Source organism: Cariama cristata, unplaced genomic scaffold (genome assembly GCF_000690535.1).
Source record: "Cariama cristata isolate BGI_N322 unplaced genomic scaffold, ASM69053v1 scaffold2965, whole genome shotgun sequence".
NCBI lineage: Eukaryota > Metazoa > Chordata > Aves > Cariamiformes > Cariamidae > Cariama > Cariama cristata.
Genome location: NW_009619032.1, coordinates 11,411 through 37,373, shown reverse-complemented (window position 1 = coordinate 37,373; position 25,963 = coordinate 11,411). Strand labels below are relative to the sequence as shown.

At 38.3% G+C, this 25,963-nt stretch overlaps 1 protein-coding gene across 1 annotated transcript in view; it reads right to left on the bottom strand.

The window, feature by feature from the left end:
- The window catches only part of TBC1D9 (TBC1 domain family, member 9 (with GRAM domain)), a gene marked incomplete at its 5' end in the record, with an annotated part of 39,206 nt that extends 16,593 nt beyond the window's left edge, over positions 1–22,613 (bottom strand). Inside the window, 11 exons of the mRNA XM_009701069.1 lie at positions 401–686; positions 1,664–1,781; positions 3,700–3,914; positions 5,635–5,785; positions 6,237–6,407; positions 8,155–8,361; positions 11,129–11,336; positions 12,473–12,734; positions 13,774–14,002; positions 15,650–15,768; positions 22,503–22,613. Of these exons, the coding sequence (XP_009699371.1) occupies positions 401–686; positions 1,664–1,781; positions 3,700–3,914; positions 5,635–5,785; positions 6,237–6,407; positions 8,155–8,361; positions 11,129–11,336; positions 12,473–12,734; positions 13,774–14,002; positions 15,650–15,768; positions 22,503–22,613 (2,077 nt within the window). The remainder of the gene's footprint in view (positions 1–400; positions 687–1,663; positions 1,782–3,699; positions 3,915–5,634; positions 5,786–6,236; positions 6,408–8,154; positions 8,362–11,128; positions 11,337–12,472; positions 12,735–13,773; positions 14,003–15,649; positions 15,769–22,502) is intronic.
- Between the last annotated feature and the right edge of the window lie 3,350 nt (positions 22,614–25,963).

Below are 25,963 nucleotides of genomic sequence, written 5' to 3'. Positions count from 1 at the left end.
ACCTAACTCTTCTGAGTTCTGTTTAGTGCATTACCAAAACAATTTCCCTTGAGATCAAGGCTTTTTCTTAGCAGCATTTAAAAAGTAGCAGGCAAAAGATGAAGCAACAAAACCCGTGTAATCAACTAAAATAATCAACCAAAATAAGTTTCTATAACCAGGTTTGGGAATTTTATTTGAATGTCTTGAAAGAAGAATTTGTATCTTGTTGGTCACTTAACATTATTTCAAGATAATATAAAGAGTATCTTATATGGGTGAAAGGGGACTATAAGTGTGTGAAAGATTTACATATATTGTACTGGTTTAAATTGAGCATTTCAACATAGAATAACACAAATGACAAAAGTAAACAAAAAGAAAAATAAAATGAAGATACTTTATTTTCTGTAATAAATACCTTCCCAAGACTGTCATGGCTTCTCCATCATCTTTGCAATTAAGCAGCTTGTCCACATTAGCATCGAGGACAGCCAGCGCTAATTGAAATATCACCTTTATTCCTTCACAGAAGAAACAATCCACAACCACCACTGCACTTTCAAACGGCATTACACTGAGGAAAAGAGTGAGGAACCAGGACAGGGAAATGGTGGATATTACACCCAAGTCCTGCATGCAGTCATAAAGCTGTGGAACATAGTCACGAGCCAACTCTTCAAAGACACCCTGATCCACCAATGCTCCTGTTGAAAATAAATAAGGTTGGATGTTCATTAATTTGAGAGCAACTGACCACATCACCATTTAGGGGAGAAATATATAGAGACATACATTCTTCATATATATAAATAGAAAACCTAAGAATATTCTACACGATGCTTACACACATTTTCTCAGATAAATAACAGATTCTATTCCACTACTGAGCTGTACATAAATTGAACTGTAATAATTTTTTTTGTTGTTTTAATTACACACTTCGTAAGATCTAACAAAGTGTCAATTTGGTCTAGCACCTACAAAAGTTGTATGATGGCTTAGTACTTACCATTCCTAATTAGAATAAGACTTCTCAGCATCATCTGTTGGAGATGGCCAGAGTGACTGTGGGGGTTTGGATTTATTTCAAGAGAACTCCGTGTTACACATACTCATGTCATACAATCAGTGTTTTAAGCAGGCCAGGAAGAATAATTTCTAAGGCTGAATGAGTACCTCAAGCATTTGTGAGCTCCAGTAAAGACAGTTTCCATGATAAACCGAAAAGGCATTCTCTTCCACGTACACAAGGAAACTGTCATCTGACAACAATACTTTCAGATGCTTGTGCCCTTTCAAACCAGAGGTAAACAGGCACAAAGACTTCTACTGCAAGTTGCCAAAGCTCCTGTTTCCACCTTACCTCAGTTAGATAACTGGATCATCTAAAATTCAAATTGTAGCCTCTCATCTTTTATTCAGCCTCCCATTTTTTATTTCCTTTGTTTAAGCCCACTTTAGAATGCCGTCTAATCCCAAGTAAGTGAAAAACTATTAATTATCACAGTATCTGTTCAGGGAATTGCCCCTATGCCCCTGAGCAAGCTGTCTGGCCACTAGCATTCACAGTTGTATCTATGCCACACATGCATCTACACATATGCTTGTTTCAGTACAAATAATATCAATTAATTTGGTTAATTTTTGTACTATCAGTTCAGAAAATTTCCCCATAACATACCAACAACTCTTGTGTTGTAGTAGTCAGGTAGCATACGTTCACACAGAGCTACCAGCAGCCAGAAAGCTTCTTCCTCTTTTGCATAAAGGAGGAGTACTGAAGTGACAATATTCATAGCCTAAAAGAACGAGAAATATAAATTGCTAGACCCATTTATTCAATATCTAACACAGTAAGTGGGCAGATAAGTGGTTATTATGGTTAGGAATTTAGCTACATCTGCCCCTGCAGACCCCAAACTGTTCAAGTATTTTCCTGTAAAAACAGCAGGCAGTTTTCCCAGTGCTCAAAGGCTTAAGAAAGCCTTCAATAAACCACAAAAAGAATTGCTTGGTGTTTTTTTTTTTTAAAGAAAAAAAATTATGATTTCTTTTCATAATCAAAGGCCTACTCAGGTCTGCATACAGTTATACTGCTACTGATATTCTGCCAATAGGTGCTCTTGGGGAATCTGGGTCTGATGCAGACAAAATGCCTCCTGCAGCACTAATGATGGCCTCTGCTGTACCACTCCTTGCAGAGGCAGTCTGCGCTCCCCTGGCTTTCTGCTCCTACGAAAAGGTCAAGACACAGCACCTGTGAGCTGAGGCAAATGCCTGTAACAGTGTCAGTCATGAACCACCAGAGCACAGTGAAACAAAATGTCTCTCGCTGCTGCTCACTCTCCATGTTTGACTCTGTACGTGACAGCTTTTTATGGCCTGTTTCACTTCATTTCAGATATCACATCATTGTACAACGACCTCTGAATTGTTTGCTTACAGCCTTTGACTACACCTCTGTTAGTCTGAAGAAATGAAGAATTTGGGTACCACCTTCTTCTCAGTTTGCCTCTTAAGGAATTAGGTGCTCATTTCAGATCCTGTAACACTTTAAGACTTCAGCTTGATCATCACTTGTTTGAAACAGCAACTAAGATTTCAACTGAAACTCAGAACAACGTTACAACTCTGTCAAAGTCTACGCTATTCCTTTTTATCTTGTCTACCCTGTATGAAATACTTCAGTGCCTGAATTCTCACTGTAACTGTGAATCAGCATTCTGAATGCCACGGACCAAGTCCCAAGGCTATTAACAATTACTGTGACAGCTTTAGGAACCAGAATCACAGCGTCTTTCTACTGCTCCTCTGTTAAACAACCTTTACAAAAAGTTATTGTAGCTATTATTTAGTATTATATTTGTTGTTAAATAATTTACCATGGTATCTGTTAGAATTACTTGCACTTCCACTTACCCATGTTGTATCTAGGAGTCTTAACAGTCAGACATTAATCAGGCTTCTTAATACTCATGAATTCAAGTTTCCTTTTTGCAAATATAGGCATGAAGGCAAAAAAAAGGGCCCAGGTGATAAGTCAAAGTTACATAGCAAGAAAGAATGATTTGGGATCAGAAACTAAAGTGACCTGGATCACAGGCATAAGAACTCCAACACGATGCACTGGTCAGCATTAACTCTACCGATACATGGTTGTGACGCACAGTAATAAGGCATCTCCTAGGGTGCTTTATTTTTTTTTTTTTTTAGTTTTGTTTTGAATGATTGAATGGTATCATTGAGAAGACGTAAAGGAGGGCCTGGAGGGTTATTACAACTAATACATTGAATAAGTAGGTAAAAATTTAAGGCTGAACAATTAAAGGTTGGGTGTGGGTTTTTTTACTGCTTAGAAGAAGAGAACCTTTCTTCAATGTCCATTTGTCATTTTCTGTAGATGCATTTCAGGACAGCTCTGTTGTTATCCTCTGTCCAGTCTCTAGATTTACGGGCAGAAAATATGCTTACAAAAAACTATGCACATCTCTCAGCATGCGCTGCTAAGACTTCTGTTAGAGTAGGTCCTTGTGCCAAAATCCCTCGGACCTCAGCATTACTGTAATTCTGCAACATCAAGGCTTTACCTCACAGCATTATACATGTATGGTTGTACTTTACAGGGCCAGATACTCGTGTACGTGACTGAAGAAATAGAGGTATAAGGAAAGAACTGGAATTCCAGAAACTGAAGGACTGCCAAGGTATTTCAATTACCTGACAATATCCTATGTTTGGATTTCTAAAAGCATAAGCTGTCAAGACTCTCCTTAGAGCAGCAATACCCATCTCGTTCTGGAACGCAGGGTGTTCTGGAAGGGAGCGGTGCAGATCCCTCTCTATCTCTTCTGTAGCAAGATTATACTTCCCCATTGATTTCTCCACTAGGTCCTCGTAATAGCCAGGATGAGTGGCCATTTCATTAATGGCTCCTGGGAGTGGGAGAACAGTATTAAAACCAGAAGAAAAAAAGCAAGGGTTAACAGATACAGTATCCCAACACCACAATCTCTTCTCCTACCCTTTCACCTTGAATGTCACCAACAAGCACTCTGAAAGCAAATATGAAATGTTATTTTTGTAGAGATGACTAGAAGAACAAAAAAAAAAAAAAGAAAAAAAAAGGATGTGCTTAGGTGATTTGAGGTATCACCCTTTCTTGTCTTCTCTAGAGGCATTTTATAACGAGGTTAAAAAAAAAAAAAAGATTTTGTAGAGATGACTAGAAGAACAAAAAAAAAAAAAAAGAAAAAAAAAGGATGTGCTTAGGTGATTTGAGGTATCACCCTTTGTCTTCTCTAGAGGCATTTTATAATGAGGTTAAAAAAGAAAAAAGATAAAGCGTCTCTTAGCTAGAATGAAACAGGAGGCATGAAGAACAAACCAGCTGTGCAGTCACATGCTATCATGAGCTCTCTCTGCAGCTGGCTGGGGGTTTGATTATCCTAAATAACTCCAAATATGCCTCTGAGAAAGCTACTTGCCCTAAGCAGGGAGTAGATTAATGCTGGGGTTGCAGAAAGTATGATATCTCAGCCAAAAGCAAGATACAGGAACTCCGGAGCTCTATTCCTGCTTCTGAAAAATGACTCTGTTATCTTGGGCAGGGCATTTAGCCTGCCTTAGGTATACTATCGCACGCTCACAAAGTTGCTATGAGATTTCACTGCTGACTTTTAAAACTTCTCTGGAAATGAAAATCTCAGCAGCAAAGGAAATCAAGTGTGAGTAGCACAAAGTAATGCACATGGAAAATACTAATTATACACACACCGTGAAAATTGGTCCAAACTAGCTATTAATCAGACACAGGACAGATCTCTGCATTGCTGTGTATATTTTCTGAAAACATTTGTTTAATGCCCAGCAGCAAAGAGATGTACAAGATTAAGCATTATTAGGGAAGAAATACAATGCAAACCAGAAAGCATCACTAGGTCCTTATATGAAGTCCCTGGTGTGCTCATATCCTAAATGGTGTGGGTAGCTGTGGTAACTTTCTCAGGGAGAGGCAGAGCTAGAGAAGGCATACAGTAAGTGAAAGGTTATGAAGAAAGCCTGAGGTATGGACTGATTTCCATATAACTAGTAATAAAATGAATAAAATTCTTCAACTTCGGAAATAGCCCAAGGGGACACAGATCTAGACAATCCTTGACAGCACAGAAGATGGACAGAAATATTTTCTCACCATCTTTCACCTACTAGAGGCACCTAATAAAATGATAAAGTAACTTTTTTTTATTATTTAAAAAAAAAAAAAAGATAGTGGTTCCATGCAACATGCTTAAACTTTGGAATTCCTTGCAACAACTTTCTGTGAAGGCCAAAAGCTTAATTGGATTCAGAAATTATTAAACAAATGGCAAGTAGGCCTGCTGGTGGTTATTAAACGTCTAGAAGCCCCAAGACTGCTGGCTTCTGGTAAAAGAATGTTCATTCTGTTTTTTATATTCTTCCTTAATTATTTGAGCCTGTTCGAGAAAGGGTATTTACTTGTCTAAACCAGTCTGGCGCCTGCTAACAGACACAGCCTTACTTGCTTCAAATATATTTAGATGCTTATTATCTGCCTTTTTAAACATCTTTGAAATCCTTTCTTCCCTCATGCTTTTTTTTATATCCCACAGTCGCATTCAAACGAATACCTACCTGAAAACAGTAGCCAGAGTTCTCCTCTCATGCCTTCTGGAATGCCCTTCAGCACAAGGTCTCTGGTTTTCTCTGTACGATACATACAGACTCCTTGGCCATATTCAGCAAAGTGAATCTTCCAGGCCTGTTCCTTCAAAAACTCTTTAGCCTAAAAGCAAAGACAGGCAAGCATAAAGATGCGGTTTCCCTTTCTAACGCTGCCCCTCTGAAATGCTAAGTGCTAAAAAGCCTGCAACGTCCTAACTTTTCCAAGTGAGTAAGAAATAACTTGGCTACAGTCCAATTCTCCTCTTAACCGGCTGCCTCCTCCCATTTCTGAGTCTCTATCCCAGTAGACCTCGCCGTTAAAATACTATTGAAGCAGACGTACTTGAGAGCAGGCATACAACCTCTCCTTGATTTACACGCAACTTTGCTTTTTTATGTAGCGAAGTTGTTTGCATCGGTAAAACATGTTCAACGCTTTATTTCTGTGAAAAATACTGCCTCTTAACTGTCTGTGGCAGAATGAAACTCTTCCAGGTCGGAAACACGGCTTTTAAAGAAAACATAATTTAACAACTTTTCAGTCGGGTACAGGACTCCAAGGTGTATTTTACCAGCTTGGGGTTGAACTCCTCAGGTGACCTCCGCCGGTACATTGTCATTAAAGCCTGAGTTGCTGTTGGGATGCCATTGTCATTGAGATTGAACTGTCGCTCTCCCTCCGACTCAGAGCTGAGGCTTTTATGAGGGCTGGCAGAAATTAAACTACTTGATCTTGTAAACACCTGTAGAAAGCAGTCACAGCAATACCGACATGGGGCTGAGCCAGAGTCTGGACTTTTTACTTCATTTTACTTCAAAATTTATACATGCTAACAGCTAACAAAAACTGAGCAAATGAAATCACCCAGGTACATTCACAGGCTGAGCATGTCACAGCAGAAATTAAACTAGTATAGAATAATGAAATTGTTTCCAGTTCCTCAATAGCTTCCCCGCCCCCTGCCAAAGTAATCAAATCCTATAATTAGAATTGCTAAGGTAGTGTTAACGTTAAGTAGCCCTGGGCAATTAAAACAGCTCCTGTGGTCTTCTGTGAACATCACAGGACTGCTGAGTCCCCAGGCAGCTCCTTCACTGTCCAGAATGCAAGACTTATATATAACATATATGTGTGTATGTACACATACACACATTTATATCCATATATATGTGTGTATATACATACACAAAAGAAATTATTTTGTTCCTCTCACTTAAAAAAAAGTTCTACAGAAAATTCAACACTGTTAGATTGTGATCTGGAAGAGAAATAATTCTGAAGAAAAAAAAAAAAACATTTTCTGACTTCTCAAACAGTTTTGAAAATTTATCACAGTAAGATCTCATATAGCAGTTCACATCAAACGCCTGAAATTGAAATTAGTAGTCATGCATGTCTACATATGTAGTCATACTACTAAATGTAATAATAATGCTTGCAATTATTAATTTATGTCTATAATTCAGTAGGTATAATATGTAGATCGATTCAGGGCAAAAGGCAAGACAAAGTTTCAGCATCACACATATGCATATATGGTCTGGTATACATCTACAACACTACTCTAATTACGCCTCACCATCAACCAAACAAGTGAAAAACTGGCTTTTAAGGTTTACATGGCAAACAGGGCAGGGCTACTCAGCGCAATACTAAGGTATGGCTTAGTGCAGACTTGGAACGTGAGATCTACCTACATAAAACCAAAACAATACACCACAAAATCCTTTTCTGCTTTGAGATATGTAAACTTTACTGCATTTAACAGATCTGATGAGGCTGTGATAAGAATCACCTAAATTTCATACATAAAACCTAGAAATTCAGCAGAAGCCCTCATATTCATAGTACCTGAGAAAAGTTTATCTAATCCTATCTTTTAAGAACCATTTACTTTGCATAGGTAAATAGGCAGATGGTTCAGAATGGGGCCATCTGATGTCCCAGATAGGGTTTGGGTGGTTTTTTCATTCGTTCAAATGTTCCAAAGTTCGCTAGCAATGCACATGCAAACTTGCTCAGCTCAGACATCGTTTTCTGAAGAATCAAAGGATGAGATCTAGCAGCTAAAGTCTTGAATCAAGAGAGTTCCGTATCAACTGATTAATTTCTAGAAATTACTAAAATTCCACAATTACATTTTGACCTGACCAAGTCAATAGATATTAAACAGTATTATTCAATTAACTAGTCAACTATGACACTTTCCAACGAGATACGCTGTAATTTCAGAATGTGGCAGCAGGAGTTAGGGTAGCTCTTCCACAGCAATGGTGATTTCTCTTAGGTCTAACACCAAAAAATAGATATCCTAATCATAACATTTTAACTGTTCGGCTTAAGGAAGATAAAGGCATTAACACAAAAGAGATAATATTTCTGTGTACAAAGGTTCAGCTTTACAAAAACTTACAGGTTTTCCCTGCCTTCTCTCTCCCCACACCAGTTAAAATCCCCTTCTAGTAAATGATTCATGTTCCTCTACATACCTCATCATCTGAGCTGATATAGCTTCCAGAAATATTTTTTTCCAAGTATATTTTTGAAGTGGTTTGTTGCAGAAAGTCTGAGATCCTCTGTACAAGAAAGTCTCTGTCTTTCAAGTTGGCAAAGAGAAATGTCATTCTGTTTTTCGTGCTGATTGATAACGGGCTGGGCAACACACTGGAGCTGTCTGCCTTTTCCACTATTGTCACCTAGGGAGAAACAGTAGCTACAGCTTAAGATCATTAATTAATCAAGTTGCTTGGTCAAAGAAACCATCTTAATACAATAAACCCATGCCTCTTCCTCCCCTTATATCGAACCACTATGGACATGCCTCTGCGGGAAAACCAGATTTGGATACAAGGCCTTGCAAGTCTGAAAGATGAAGGCTGTCATCCCTCAAACACCCGGCTTCAGGACATTCTCCAGCAAAACTCCTTTGCACTACTTCGTTTATTTTCCTCAGGCTTTATTTTAAACGAATTAGTAAAACAAAATTTCTTCTGTGGGATGCGGATCTATGGGCTTTTTTGTAGGACCTCTGAATCCCTCTCCTGCTCCCCAACACCGGTTCAGTCTGAACCAACAGAGACTTTGCTTACTTGTTATTGCCAATATATGTGAACAAGCCATTTTTGAGATAACACTCCTGTTCTACTATATTATAGTTGCATAATGTGGTAACAACTGTTATTCCAACTGTATTTTCACGCTACACAGAAACCTGTAACAAAGGGAAACTAACCCCATGTCTCTCCTTACAAAGGAAAACACCTCACCCTGTGAGGTGGACATTTCTGTTTGGCTTTCAATTGTTAGTGAAACGGTCACTAATCTTACTGAACTCCAACCTGGAAACAGTACTCGTACCACAATCTATGGGGCACAGAGCACTCGTTCCCAGAGCTTTCGGTAAAGCACATTAACACAAAGAAATCTCAGTCATACACGGTGGATGAATTATCTAACAGCTGTGTGTTCTAAACATTACCAATTATTAGCCTTAAAAACAAATAAACCAATCAAGTTTGTGCAGTTCATACACTGAACAAAACAGAAGTCACAATCGTAAGTACTTTTAACCACTGCTTTTAGGGCTTTAAACAATTTCCTGGGTAATGAAAACTGTCTTACTGCCTTCAGAATAGAAGAGGGCACATTTCAGTTTACTAGGACCTTTACTTTTGCTATTTTTTAAAATCCTTTTTAAAACAGAGATCAATGGTAAGATATTAGTGCTATAACATTAATATCACTCTAGCTAAAAGGATAGGATAACCATTTTTCACACATTTTCTTTGAAGACGTATTTAAAGATTGCAATGCACAGCTCGGGTGCTAAATCACTTCTCCATCCTTCCAACTCCCTTTTATTTTTCTCTTAACTACAAATCTATTAGTTATTCATTAACTTAAAGGACCTTCACTAATAGCATGTTGAAATTAGCTAAAAAGTCTTCCTATGTAATTTTTCTGTTCCACTTAAAAACTGTTTGAGCGTGATCAGCACAAAAGACAGACAAGTTCTAGATGCACAGGACAGGTATTATAGCAAGGACATTCTGCTACAGTGAGAGCTGATATCCATTTATTTCCCTTTCAAGTAGGGACACACACATATCCCAAGTGCTGATCTTGAAGACTGCACCTACTGGGTGCAGTGAGCACTGCCATCAGCCCCTGAAAATCATCTTTTTCCAATCATCATTTCTGAATCAATGCCTTGTTATCATCTCATCTGTCAAAACATCTCCAGGTTATCACAGAATACTAGAATCAGGTTAGGGTCTGACCCAAAGCTTTAATTAAATAGAAAGCTTTCCTTTAATTATTGAGGATACTGATAAGTTGTTCTGAGGACTGGCACTATCCAGTGTGTTACTGTTCTCCATGCTGGTGCTGAGACTTAACCTGTTCACACAAACACACTTATGCCTTCAGCTATTTCTTTCTCTTAAAGCTTTAGAGCTGCTTTGAAACCCATGCTGTTGCGGCTCTGGTTATCAAAAGCAGTTGCTGAATCTGCATCCAGGAAAAGAGGTTCTGTTAAATGCAGACTTGGTTCTCCTCCTCCACCACTTTACCTGGAGGAGCGTTGTTCCCTTGGAGTTCCAGACAAACAGCGCAACCATAATCAAATGTCTCTTCTCAAATAACCAAAGTCATTGCAACACACTGTGGAGAAGCTGTACTTCAAAGTTTCCAAACAAATACCATTTGTTTTTACTCTTAATGATTTGTAGGAGAAAACAGTGCCTTGAAATATTCCACGGTTCTTCAGTCAAGCCAAACTGTTCTTGGTTACATCAGCTTTGCTACTATTTCCAAGACTTAACTTCACACATTTTTCCATTAACTCACAAATCAAGTCAATCATGAAAAACCTCCCCAACATAATTTTTTAATTGCATCAAACTTAAATTATTTTTACTGAACATCTGCTTTAAGCAGCCGGCTTTACAAAGGTAAGCACACCAATTTGTAAAATGCTGATAAATGTTTTCCATGTACAGGAATAAATGATTGCAAGTCTGTGTGAAGAAAAAATTCAAATCTTTAGGATTTTGAATCTTTTTGCTTCTGACAAAAGCAAAACTTATCTGACAGATTCTTTAACAGAAGTTCCACTCATCAATCTAGGAAGTTTTATTGTTCATCCCTCCCCTATAAGGCACAAAAAAAATGTACCATGGGGCTGTAAATCAGAACAGAAATTATGGGAGAGGAAGGACTCACAAAGGTTGTAAAAAACTGACAGAGAAAACTCCCTGTGAATTTTAGTGGTAGAAACTTTGAACCAAGATACATAGTCATTAAATATTACTAGAACACATCAGAATAGTATGCTCTACAAGAGATTAAAGGGATGAAGAGGTTTTTCTCCAATAATGAAAAAACCATCAAAGCTAGGATGCAATTTCCAATAGGATATCGATTTATTATTTGCCCTATAAGTTTACAAATACAAATATTTACCTCTCGAAGAGGGATAATAAGGCTGCACAAGTTCTCTTCTTTACTAGTAAAGCAAATGTAGTTTGTAGAAACAAACATCTGACCCAAAATATGCATTTTGTTGAATGGAGTCCAGAGAGTACAGTCTGTGTGTCCATCTAATTTCTCGTCCTTGGGAAGTCGGAACAATGCACGGTATCTCTCACTCTTCGCCCTGGCATCAAGATCCCTAAAAAAAAAATCCACAAAAAGATTTTCTTGTTTTAAGAAATACGTAATATATTTTAAGACATATTTTATAGAAATCATTGCAAGTTACCCGCAACATACAACTCAGTTAAGCACTGACTGTACAGCAAAACAGTGGCGTGTATAGTCTCTGCTGCTGGAAGATTCTAAAACTACATGAAAAAAAATTTCTGCCATGAATGACTGAGATAGATTGATGCTGACTTCTCAGGGGGGACAGGCTGGGTGATCTTTTCATATTCAGCCCTACTTTCTGAGAATATATACAGTGAATCCGTTTATTATTAAATGACACATGACCCCATGTAATATTACACCAAAAATGTTTCTTTGAGGCTTATTTATTAACATGCTGGAATCCTTAGGGCTAGAGTTTGTCAACAATTTCAAGACTTAGTCTTAATAACACGTCCAGTGCGAAACACTGAATAGTTAGAAAGACAAACCTAAGTGATGTAATGCATGTCAGATGTCATGAAGTAATGAGAAGTATAAACAAGCACAGGTTACAATTCTGTATGGTTCATTAACTTGATCAACATACAAAACAATGAAAAAATTAACAAGAAAATATCAAATTGCAGTATGATATCTTTAAAAGAAATAGAAATATTTTCCAGATAATTTTTCATCCCTTAGAATTTTACGTCATTTTTTGTATCTCTGTTACCTAAAATAAGTTCTATCTAGGAGTTCATCATTTAGAGTAATTCAATTCCAGTTGTAGGATCAAGTATGAACATTAGGCACATTTCTTAATAACACTTAAATCACTTTATTACCTTCCCCATGCAACATAAAAGGGCCTCACAACAGATACCTAACGCAGCCAGTGTCGAGAGATACGTTAAAGAGCTACCAAACAAATGAGAATTTGGCACAAATACATTTCTTCTATTTTTGCAGCATGTTCGTATTCAAGCGTTTTCCCTTTCCTGTTTCAACAGGAGACCAAGTAATTGTACTTAAATAATTATTCACATTTTGTCACTGCTGGAATCAATCATTCCTTTTGGAGTAACAGTAAATGGCAGCAACATTAGAAAACTTTTGGACAACATCCTGGAAGTAAAAGGACTGAGGAGAAAGAAATGACTAAGGGCCAGTGCTACCTACCGTTTTAGTGCAGATACTTTTTTGGGGGATTTCTTTTTCAGTTTGGGTAATGATCTGTCTTGTTCAAATCCTTCGTTGTCCAAAAGCTGTCGCATAGCTATATTGGCAAGCTGTTCCATTAGTTTAAATGTCTCACTGATATTAAGGAATACCGAGAAGAAATGTTCACTTGACCTTGTGCTCACTTTGATCATATCAGGGAAGAGCAGTGTAGCGTTCTTCTCAAGTTGAGTGATATCAACCCAGCGGATAACTAACTTTGCTGAACAGAAGCAAACAAAAAAAAATTGAATACAAAAATTAGCAAGTTCAACAGCATTTATCTTACTCTTCCTATAAAACGCATTCAGCTGAAATTTTCTTACATCTTGAAAAGTTGAGAGGACAGCGTAAATAGACCCAGCTTGTACAAACGAACTATGAACACCTGACAAACAGCAGATAAAAGAATTTAAATGTCATTTACTTCTGTACAGAACACCACACAAAAGCATTACAAAGCTAGGAGGGCTAACGTAATTTATCATTGCCACAGCACTTGCTCAGACTCTGATGTCCTCTTCTCCTACGGAAGCAAAGAAATGTAGTCTAATCACAAACAGGCATGCGTTATTTTTATACATTAAAAAGTTTCAAATATTACAGTAATGACAGATCCTTGGCTTTTCTTCCAACACCATTACAGGTTAGGATATTGTCCTTAAAACAGGGACAAAGTCTACATTTATTTTTTGTCAAAAAACAGAAAAAAAGAAAAAAATCCAGTCATTCACTAGGGTATGTCTACACAGCTAAACAGAAAGACCTGGGACTGATCCATTGCCCATAACCAAGTACTGCAGACTCGCTCACCTCCACACTGCTTAGAATTAACTCCATCTAGAGCAGAGCAGTTGCATCCACTCTTGATCCTAGGTCTCTTATGAGCCCTTTGTGATGCTCTGGTGTTGTACAGGAGTAAATGTGGCATTTGAGGTTGCAAAGTCTGCCAGAGTAGTACTGGAGGACTGTGTAAGAACAGAAGGAGCCAAAACTGGTGTGATCTCATCCCTATTCCCTTTTGGGCACAGTCCCTGAAGTGAACCATGCCTCTAAATGATGCCCGTACTGTTTTACAGATAACTACTTTGAGAAATAGAAAATAAACAAGGGAATAAGCACACAATTAAGTTGTGTAACAATCAAGGAATTGCTCTTTTCCTCAGCAGTGTCTTTGCACCCCCAGCAGTTCAGTAACAAACTACAGAAGATTTCCTAACAATTCTTAGATGCATAGACCACCGTTCTACTGTAAAACATACCTTCCCTGCCCATGAGGAAAGAATAAAAGCAAAGGTGATTAATGCTGAGATACACCCAGCCCTGACGGGGAACCTTCCCCTTCCAGTAACTGCAGGAGTAGTAGTTCACCAATTTCTCTTCTTCCGGCATCCCAAATAGCTTGTGAAATTTCACTATGGCCTCCTTAAATTTTTCTGTATCGTCATCCTCCTTGATGCCATTGATTTTGTTGTACTCTGCGATGATGCCCTAGCAGGGAGTGAAAGAAGCACATTGCATGTTAGTTGCCATGGGGTATCAGGTATCCTTATTACCATTGCTGTCTGGGCCAGAGGTCACAACAGTCACTGCAATGTCAAGAAAGTCTTTTGCTTATCTCTCATTCTTCTGCTTACAGAGTTATTTACTTTATTCAAGGCTGTCTTTCTGATGACCTTGCTCCCTACCATGCCTATGTCAAAAGCAACCAAACACCAACCACTTGCCAGTACCCTGTTTTAAATTAACCAGCCTATCTCAAATACTACTAACAACTCCGTAAAGCACCTATGATTTGTAATATTTTCCCCTTCTATGTAGACATGCTCCTTGAGAAGACAGGTATACGATTTTACCAGAAAATTTCCTTCGAAAAGGAAGGAAAAAAGGATCTGTTATTCATTAGGGAAAATATCAAACAACTTTTATAACCCCCTCTTAGTGGGCCTTGAGCAAAAGGGAAGAGCAAGAGTTAAAAAAGAAATATCTCCTATTAGATTAACTGGCAGGACAGAAAAATAATTCTTTCAGTTGCAGAAGACCTTCATCAAATTTGAAGTGGCAGTAGTCTGGTGAAAAGCTGCTTTCTGATACCTCAAAGACCACAGTTCCTTCTGTTCTATTCTGAAGTTCCGGTCTATTTGCTTAATTTCCCAATCTCTTTTATAAATCTTCTCTATTGCCTTTTATACTCAAGTTATGAAAAGGAAAGTCACTTCTTGCCTTCAAATTGCTCCATATTTACATGGAAAGCAGAGTATAAGACAGTGAACCATCATTCACATTTAATATTTGTCCAATTCTAAAACGTAACAATTTCCTTAAAGGATTATATTTCACAAGACAGACGTCTTCTCGCATAAGGTGTTTCCATGATCATCTACAGCCCTCATACCTGATTCACCAGGAGAACACAACTAGGGGATTCTTAAGACCGTTGACTTACTACATGAAATGTTAAAAGAGGAATGAGGCAAAGCTAATGCTTAGAATACAGAGCAAGTAAGTACAGTAATTTTGTTTACAATCGATCTCTTACAAAATTATTTATTTTTAGATAATTCTGAGTGTAGATAAAGTACTTTTTACAGTATAGCTACTATCTCTCCTATAAGGAGAAAAAGAAATTCTCATAAAACCAACCAAAACCAACCAACCAACAACACTCAACACCCAAAAACAAACAAACAAAAAATAATCAACTAACCAGCAACTCGTAATATCTATATGAAGTGTAAATGTACCACAGGATTTAACGGCACAGAAGAGGGTAAGGAGACATTATACAATGAGCGAATGAAAAAATATTAAAGCTTTGCACTGGAAAAGCAGTAACACAGAAAACTGACCAAGTTTAAGACAGAAGCAACAGTGCAATTAAATTTAGAATATATATTGTTTGAAGCCCTGTCTATATATATATATTTTTCTTTTTTTTAATCGCACTGCTGTAGTTATGTGCACTAATCCTAGTTTCTCTAATTTTTGCACACATGTTGCTACTTAGACTCTGCTTTTCCTTCAAAAAAGTGGAGCAGCCTGGGGACTACCAGGTCAAATTTGTTTAGAATTCACATCAGTTTTCCTTCCACAGCCACATTTATCATTAACAACATTCATAATAATATATTTAACTACCTGTATTTTTCCTCTGACAAATGTATTTATGTCATTCTCATTTTCAAAGATTGAAAGAGTTTGCAACAAATTCTGTTCAAGCCATTCCCAGTGTTCAGTGATTTCCTTCCTTGAGCAACCTGTGTATAAAAAAAACCACAAAAAGTCACAAAATAAATAATTCACCAATGTCAATGTCCTCTTAATCATAAACAAAAGACCCTTAATAAACCTCGCCAGTAATTGGAGATGCAATATTTCACCAGATGCTGTGTCCCTGGAAATTCCAGAATTTTCTCCCATAGTCTTTAATTTCATAATAACTACGTAGCAATCTCCAAGATTATTCTGTGAGAAGTACAAGCTACTTATGTCAGTAGTATGAACAAAACCCCCCTACATTTAGAATTCTAACCACAATAATGATACCGAGCTGCCCAACATCACATTAAAGAGTTAGCAAAGGTATTACCTGCATCTGTTAGGAACTGACAAAAAACCCCAACCATCGTATATTCTACCATTGGTTCCTAATTCTTCACCATTCTATAGATCTATAGATCTATAAATTATGAAAGAATGATAAAATTTCAAGAACAAAAGCTGAAAAGGATCACTTCCCTGACAAGTCTATTACAATGTCTCTTCCTCAAAAGAAGAGGGCTGAACGACCTCTAAGAAAGCTGTATCTTTTTAGGGGAAGAGGGTTGTCAGAGGCCGTTTGGTTTTAATGGGAAAAGAATACACTAAACTTCAATGACCCTAGTTTGCTGAGGAGACTGAAAGGGGTCAACTGGGATATCTTTGATACTGAGGAATCAGCATCCCTGTAGTCTGTAAAATAGTATAGAACAATGATGAAAAAAGCTTCTTGTATGAACTAGAGTTTATATATGCAGATCTTTGCTTCTATTTTACTTAAGATGTATTGTAATAAATATAACTTCCATTTTGACCCTGTTCTTAACATCTTGCAGAATAAAGTTCTTGCCGCTCTTCAGGATCTCTCTGTGTGCACCCTGAAGGAAGAATAAATTCAAGTACTCGCAAACAAATTGTTCCCCCAAAAAGGATGTTAAGGGAATTATGTCAAAACAGGGACTTTTAAGTAAGTCTTTTCAGAAAACAAACATTGTATGTTCACATAGGAACATCTGCACCTGAAGCTTGATTAAAAGTAGCTGAATCCAGGTAGGAAATAGCATCAATACTACATCATCTTTTTGTTCAAATCACAGATTTGTCTCATTTTACTCAGAACTAGCAAGTAAAAGTAGCTACCTGCTAACTAAAGTCTACAAAACCCAACAAAGTGAAGGGGTTCGTGTAAAACAACCGTTAGAAAAAGGTTAAATTACAACAAGCCGTTGCTAATAGCTTCTTCAGCTTCACTACAGGCACAAGTTGTCACGTGCCTGCGCATAAGTGTTTCCATGGTTTGTTTCCACATCTTACCTTAGACAAAACCATCTTTACATACCAAACAATCGTTTTCCTTGTTCTTCAGCAACAGATGATGGGGAAAGATATTCTTTCTACAGTATACAATCAGAGCTTTACACAACTCCAATGAATGCAACAGAATGCAACATTCTGTGCAACTTCTGGGGGAATTTCACAATTCTAGTTGTAGTTTGGACGCATAAATAATATTGGGGAAAAGCCTGCATACGTAACCAGTATTTCAGAACCACAAGTGATCACTACTGCTGCTTCTCTCCTTAAAACTAATGGATGCAGCCAGACCTTTCTGGAACTCAGGAGGTGGTCTGAAGACTAATTTATTTCTTTTTGGCTTTTACACTGGTGCAAAAAGCAATGATGAAATACATGAGCTACGTATATAAAACTAGACTGTCACGAGAAAAATCGCTCATCTCTTGAAAAGCAGTGACAAGCAGTGCAGACACTATCACGATGAAGTATTTCTTAAAGCTGTCTATTTCTTGTTTGTGGTTCATCAATTATTTTTCATCACTTCTTATGAAACAGCTTTGGTTGATTATTCTCAGTCTCTAAGAACCGATTTCATTGTTTTCATTGCTTTTTGTTTGCACTCTCTTACTGTTTACTCTCCCGGTCTCATCCACAGCACATCATGCAATCAGGCCAAAACCCACACCCCACTTCTCATCAATTTGCCATCAGTCTAGATAGTTCTCTTTGCTTTGTTCGCTCAGATTAAAACACACTTTTGCCGCGATGTTTTAAACTACAGGTCTATTTTAACTCTGCTACTGGCAGGTCTTTGCCTATCTTAGCATATTAGAGGCACTCACCATTTTGCTGTCACTGGCCTTTTTAGGTAAATTAAGCAATATCACTCAGTCTTCGGGAAGGGAAAAACCATTATATAGTTAAACCACTGCACTTTGGAATACACAGCCCTCAATACTGGCAGGAAAAAGGGAAAATAGCTAACAACACATACAGTAGGCTACTAATCACTCCTTTCCCTCCTCTAAATGGTACGCTCAGCTTATGGTGTGCTCCATGGCTGAAACAGTGTCATGCTGGCCAGCATCCCTGGCAGACTGAGCTATTCTCCTAATAAGTGTGTTAAACAGAAGCTGGAGAGCTAAGGGAGGTCTAGAGGAGAAGAGCTGGATGGAGGAAGGATGCATGGTGCCGGAGAGAGGATGAGAAGAGGCAACTGCCTGGCAGGTGGGGTGGAACAACATGGGAACATCTCTGTGTTCAAGGTTAGGCTTCTGGCATCTGGGTTGGTTTGTCTAAGGTAAGAGGAGAAGATACAGAGGAAATGTGACCAAGTTCAGAACTGAGAAGAAAATTAAAAAGCCATATAAAGATGCTTTCAAACACACTCAGACGTATAATTTCAGTATTGTTTCAGTTGGCAACTGAGGAATAGGAATGGCTTGAGACAACCGATGAAGCTGTCATGTCCGGTCTTCTCCACGCAGATACTTTGCTGAGCTGTTTATTAGTCAGCCTGAACTGCTGTCGTTAACAGAATGCACTGCACGAGAACCTGTAACACTTCAGGGACCCTAAAATTGTTCTTGCCAGTAACGGCAGGTTCAGGAGTGGGCTGGCAAAACCTCAGTTTGGGCAGAGAGGGAGAAGAAAACGGTTACAGCTGGTAAACTCAACAGCACTCTAACTAAAACTTGTAGCTTTGTTAATCAAAGCACGTGGGCTTTTCTGAAAACCTTTTCCAAGGCATGTGATAAAATTTCAAGGTTGGTGCTTTAAAATAATCTGTAATTCATTTTTTTCACATGTGAAATACAGATTTAGAAACTTCTATAGAAATGCATATAATTACTGTTACCACAAAAAGCTACAGCAATGGTTCTACACCTGAAAAATGCACAAAGCCATAGTAAGAATGACTGATTTTGTAGGTGGAGAAGGATCTAAAAAAAGTTGTTCATTTCCAAACAGAGTTTACATATACCATCATTTTTGCCCCTAAATTGAGCACAAGCAATTGGGGAGGGATACTGACACAGAAGGTCTATTACAATATGTAAGGCTGATCACATACAACATTTTGGATTCCTAGACCATTACAAAATTAATATGCTTAAAACTATTCTTGAAAATACCAGTAACATCTTTCCAGTATAGTTCAATAGACAGAACTCTAACCTGGGACATCTTCAACACAACAGCGCACTGGAGAAAGTGCTGTTAACAAGCCTCCTTTAGAGAGCTATAAAGCCTCAGATCTATCAGCTAGCATTCTCATACAGCCTAGATCAGTAGAGTTAATACACAAGAAAATTCACATCCAAAATGAATAACAAACAAATCTGAGATCTAAACATAACTTAGTAGTCATTTTAGAGCAAACAAAACTCCTTGGATTATTTTTTTTCTTGGAATAGTCTTGTACAGAACAAGACCAAATGTCATGCAGCATAAATGAACCAGGAAACAATCGCATTTCTTCCAGTCACTCTGTATAGCTACTTACTGAAGACGGAGATTATTGCTTTACAGAAGGCAGAGGAGAATATGACACATTTCTGTAAAAATAAGAGATTACAAGCACCAAATAACCAGCAGTCTAACCCTAGGGACAGCTGTACAATGCAGGACAAATCAGAGTTGCATAGCTAAATGCAGCCAAATCCCTTAGTAACCTGTGTAATAGACACAGCCCTTGATCAGTTCAGAAGGAATTGCTTTAGTTGCAAACTCATAAAATAACCACAGCGCAGAGCCTTAGGCAACACTTGGCTGCTCAGCTTCAAGGCTGTGTAGATAAATAATTTGTGCTCTGTAAAATTTCACCTCCCTGTAAGAGCCACACTATTCCCCTCAGGTGACAAGACTAAGCTAGTGCAGTCTTACAATTTAACAAAAATAACTAAGCCAATCAACTAGCTAGATATTAGGAGACTAAGAAGTCAAGAAAAACGCCACAAAATGGAAGCAGAGATATATAGATTAACTACTTCGGCAATTTCAATTAGGGTTAAGATTCATACTTGAAGAGCATGTTTATTAAAACTAGCTTAGATGTAAACAGAGTACTGTATTTCTACATAAAACCTGCAATATCTGTCACAGAAGAAAAAAAAAAACCCTGACAGTTTAGCAGCAGCATAAATTTCTACATGTACGGTACATTTGTTTATTCTGGGGCCGTAACTCATCTGCCTTCAATTTTGTACCCCTGGTTATCTGGAGGACACACACTGTAGGTATAAAATCAGAGTAATTATCTATAGGTGTACTGGAAATGCACTTAAAGAGAAGTCACATGGCCTGTTTCCAAAGTCTTAAAAATTCATTTCTGAATATGTGCACAGTACAAGTGTCTTTGAAGAAACACTATTTTGTTGAGAGCTTTGTAATACGTTATTTTCTTTGGAAGGGAGTCAGCAAACAGCAAGAAAATTTGTGCCCTCAGTTGTTGCCTTTCAAGTTTACGGAACAGAGGTGCTTAAATTGCTGCACACCGAGATTTCGATGAAGGGAAGGAGGGATTATATGTGCACTTGCATCTACCTCTGCTTGTGCACAAACAGTATAAATAAACATGCTGACAAGTACTTTTACCCTTCTTTCTCATGACTGAGATCCACGGAAAACCGACAGGCAAGGTCCCATTGCTTATGGTCAAAGCAGAGTAGCTGACAGTACAAAGCAAACAGTTAAACGAAGATTTGGAAATGACCTTTGTAACATTGACAATTTCATTAATACCCTATTTTACTATTAGCTGTCACTAAAGGCAAATTATGCTATATGAATTTTAAAATCTTCAGTGAGTTGGCAGTAATAGGTGTAGAGAGAAAAATGGTTGTTTAAATTGATGCCTTCTTTTGGACCTGATACCATCAAAAGTAGCAAGAAATACCTGTGCTAAGATCAGATATTAAAAAACTGAACGTGACACAGCTTTGATATCACTTTTGTCAGGCACACAATCATATGCTTATAAGAAAAGAGCCTGTTTTGAACTGCTAGATCTGTGGCAAACCTTCATCCATTCCTCTTCCTCTTCCTCTTCCCTTCCCAAGAGAGAGGATTTGTCTGGAGGAAAAGTCATACAAATCATCTAAATGTCAAATTTTATTGGGAGAATGGGCACAGATGAGAGGTTAAGCCAGAAGAAGTCTACGGCTTCATTAACTAGTATTTTTGAATGTCAGGCAGCATTGGGGGTGCTGGAAGTTATCAGTCTATTAAAGAGATGACAGGCATGCACGTGCTTCTCATTTGTCCTCTTCCTCAATTTTCTTTCAAATGAAGAGAGTTCTGGCTGCGGCCTAAAACAGTGTTTGAATCTTTAGAGCTAGAGGAGCTGCAGTCAAAAGCTTCCATTTGCTAAGGCTGAAAAGCAGTAAGATCAAAACGAGGATCTGACCTTACAAGCTTGGCCAATCGAAGCTAAATAATCTCGACCTTCTGCATTCAGCTTCATACTCTATTTTCAGAGCCAGCAAACAGAACCAGAGCCTAGCTATATACTGGTTTATGCTACCTGCAATAGGTACCTGACCACAGAAATACGCATTTAGTGTTTACAGGATCTGATGCATGCAAAAATCGTATTTAATGTACCAAAATATCAACTTCACTGATTCCACTGACTATTATAATGACACAAGAAATGGTCTTACAGTTAGATCTGTCAAAGTTTGAGCCTTAAAGACGGAAACTCTTCAGAGTTGTTGCATCTATGAAAGAACATACACTTCTGTGTTTAACTCTAATCTAGCTACCATCTTGCTGAATTTCTAAGTATGTCAGATTTAGAAGGACAACACACTGTCTGAAAAAAAAAATGTCCAGGAGGTAGGCATCCCCGGGGTCTAGATGGTATCTCTCCTGGAGGAGACCGAGCTCACTATCCAGGAAATGCCATATCGATACTCAGGTGAGAGCTGGGGTTACACTATCTTCCCGGTTTCCATTTCAAGGGAAGCCAGGTGCCCTGTCTGGGTAATTTTGGGGCTATAACCTAGGTACTCCTCCTATCATACTCTTTAGACATACCCCATGACCCAGGAGTGCTGCACTTCAGAAGTGCTGTAGGAGTGAGCCACGGGCATGGAGAAGAACATGCTAGGAGGAGGGATGGATACTAGACTGCTTGTCTGGGAACATCTTTGGGAGATGACGGGTGGGAAATAACAGAGGCTTCTCTCCCTGCTCCATGGCCATTTCTGGTTTTACTCAGCCATTGTGCATAACACATATACACATGCTTGCATTCAAGGTCCGAATATTCGAAGCTCTGGAGCTTCTTAATTTAACCACTAGAGCAGGTTTTCATCCTGACCCATTTATTTGTCCTGAAATGACTGTGCTCAGCAGGTAGGATGCTCTATTAGTTATGTGTCACAGTATCCAGGAAGGATAAAAATCCACATGTCAGTACGTTTGTCCTTACCACAGGCGATAGTCCAATAGACCAAGGAGTCTGGTGCTTGGTAGAGGATTCGATATGGTGCCACTCTGGCACTGGAGTCCAACACGACATCAAGAGTACCCACAAGAAGACCTACGGAACAGGAAATTCTGATGAATATATAGTGATGGGTCATCCGAGATCCCACAGGAGGGGGCTCTGCAGTCCCTTCCACCTCATCTCACCCTCCACAGCAAAATGCAGACCAATGTATTCATCCCCACACTTGTTGCCTCATGTAGTAAAGAGGGAAAATGACTCAACAGGGAAAAATCCTCCGTTTCAACAAGACTTCAACTCTTAAATATACATCAATTCTAGTGAAAAGGCAGATGAATGGCAGCAAAGCAAAAGGTAGTTGTTTTATAAACCCATGTTTATAGAAGTTATTTAGTTGTTTCCTGTGTTTCATATACTGTCGGAGTCCAAGAGGAGGGCAGGGAATAAACAAACAACCAACAACAACAACAAAAAAATCCCACCACAACACCACCAAAAAACCCCAAACTCAAATATCAGCTAGGAAAAATTAAAACTTCCAGCAAAAATAATTATGCTACTTAATGGTCTGATTCTTCAGGGTAGAAAGGATCAAAATGCCTAACAGCCGAGCTGTTTTTCAGCTGACGGGCTACTGATGAAAGACAAAGCCATACTGTTTTCCCAAAGTAGCTTTAAAAATTCTTTGCTACTAAGGGGGCCATCCACAGTTGCATGCCAAATGCTACCAATAATTCCTAACTATATTTCCACAAATCCTAGATCCTATTTTTATACAAAGTTACACACAAAACTCCCCAAAACCTTCTCCCACAAGAAGCCCTATTTATTTTAAAAAGATGTAAAAGTTTTCCCCCTTTTCACCTCCACAAAGAATTTTCATCTCCCCTGCAGAGATGTCAGATTTAAATTCACATATTGAAGTTCTCAGCAAATTCACATATTGAAAACAGATGGATGAACTTTCAAAGATTTTTTTTCTCTGCAAATATTTATTGGGGTAGAAATTGTTTTGTTTTGAAACAGTTGAAATAAACTGCATGCACCAAAAAAACAATTCTGAAACACTCCCGTTAAAGTCCTCTTCTCCTTTCAAGTGGCTATTTTCATCTTTTACTGTCATAGTTTTATTAGTTCCTCATTCTGCACTGTCATAACTGGTACAGAAGATTGTTTCACTCACTGTTCTTCTTTCAGATTTGCTTTATGCATTACAAAGATATAAAAACACTACTCATTTTCTATCTTAGTAGATCCCTTAAATCTGAACTGAAACTGATATTTGGAAATACCCCACCTATCAGTGATTTTATATTCCCCCATTCTATGTTTTTTATTTGTATTTTGTTTTATACAGTTCTTCACAGGTCAGATCAAATGTAATCTCTTCCTGCCTGATGCATTAATATCCACCACTTTTTAATCCAAGAATTCTGAAATACATGAGAAACCAGTTTGAACACAACATTGGGTCATTAGTAAGCAGTGTCAGAGAGCTATCTGCTGATTATAGGATATGAACACAAAATATTAATGTAAAATATCCCAATGTTCATTAGTCTAACTAGTTTTAGTAGTTCCTATTGCCATCTTAAATGCTCACCTCTCATGCATTTTGACTACTGGTGTACACTGACAAGCTGCCTCTGATCAATCCTCCACCAGTCCTCCTAGATTCACCTTGACTCCTTTCAAACTCAGGAGGCTGAAGTAAGTTATAAGGTTCCTTTAAACTTCTTTTTCTGTTAAATATGCTTTCCATTCTAGCTTCACAAAACCAATATGGCCCTGGTCCAGAAAGCACATGTAGGCTTCAACCATGGGCAAAGATCCTCAAATGCCTAAAGCTGCTGGTGAGCTCAAGAGCATCACTCAACTGGAGCGCAGACCAAGCCAAACACGACACTGCGTTAATCATCTGGGTTTGCTGCCAACGTGTAGCAGGGCTTATGCCAAAGATTCTTCATGCTTTGCAGCTTCACATGGCTACTGACAGTACTAAATATGCAATAGGCATGATGTAATATCTAAATAAAGTTGTACGCTGGCCAAATGTAATCTTCTCTGAGGTACAGATACACTGTTAAGTCCTTGTAATCTTTAAAAATATGCTTGTTTCTTTCCTCCTGCTATATTTCCAAATGTGTTGGTGTGTGGGTGGTCCTGCCAACCAATTCTGCCACCAGTTCCAGGAGGGCACTGCAGCCGTAAAAAACTGGGAGACACAGGTAAGGTCAGGGAGCCAGAACAAACCTACTGACTTATGCAGCAACATCAAGCCAAGAGGACCTTCCCATCCTACCTCCTCCTCCCTGAGATAGGGGAGATGGGAGAGGAACCTGCCCCACCAAACAGAAACAACGTTAAGATTGAGCAGCGTATTCAAGAAATGTGGACAGTACTATAAAATAAACAAAATCACAAGAGATTAGCCAGCACTGAAACAACAGATGGGAGGTAGGTAAGGAAAAGAAAAGAAAGAATACTTTCCACTGGTGGAAGGAGTTGCCCAGTGCCTTTTCAGCAATGGAAATGGGTTGTAGAAATATCCACGCAGTGAGATTAAAGGAAGAAAATTCACAAAACTCCAGAAGACCCCATGGAAATTAAAAGTCTAGCTTACCAAGATAATTGCAACAAACAGTTTATCAGTAAAATTTTACTTATATCACAAAACAGCTGTTTTGACAGATGATACAGGTCCTATTTAAAAAAATAATTTATTTGTTCTTATATACATTAAAGCCAATTAATATTTACTCTTGCAATCATGCAGCTACCCCCGACTGCTGTCCTTCAAGAACTGTTCCATTTTGCATAGTAGGTCAGTGTTGGTTTTTTTGGGTTTGGGCGTTTGGTTTTTTGTAATGCTGACATGCGACGCAACCAGAATGAAATCACAGCAGTTCAAACTGATAATCTCTCTGAGGAATTTCTACATGCAGTCATCATAATAAAACTAAAAAAAAAAAAATATAAAAAAATAAAAACCAATTTATTTTAATACTGTTCATTACTTCTTCATATAGCAAGTACTTTTTCAGACATGATTAAGAAATAAGTAACCAAAAGTTTCTATATAAACAGAACAGGCAACAAAGAATCATATTCCTTAGAGTAGACTGGTCCTTGGGCAAGAGCCAGTGAATCATCCAGGCATCAAATCATGTGACTATACCAATTGCAATTTTTTCCCCATTATTTCATCAGGTTTCTGACTACATAGTGAAATAAGGGAAGGCATTCGCAATGGGAGAATACTAAATCTGCAAGCCCTTGTTCAAGCGAGCAGGTTTCATGAGCAACGGTTTAAAGCACGTGTTAAAGTTTGTGGGATTAGCGTCCGGCTAACTGATGACAGCCCCGATTCTGAAGGCACTCAAGAACAAGTAACCTTACGTCGAGGAACAGTCCCATCAGACACACTGCCAAATATCTAGAGC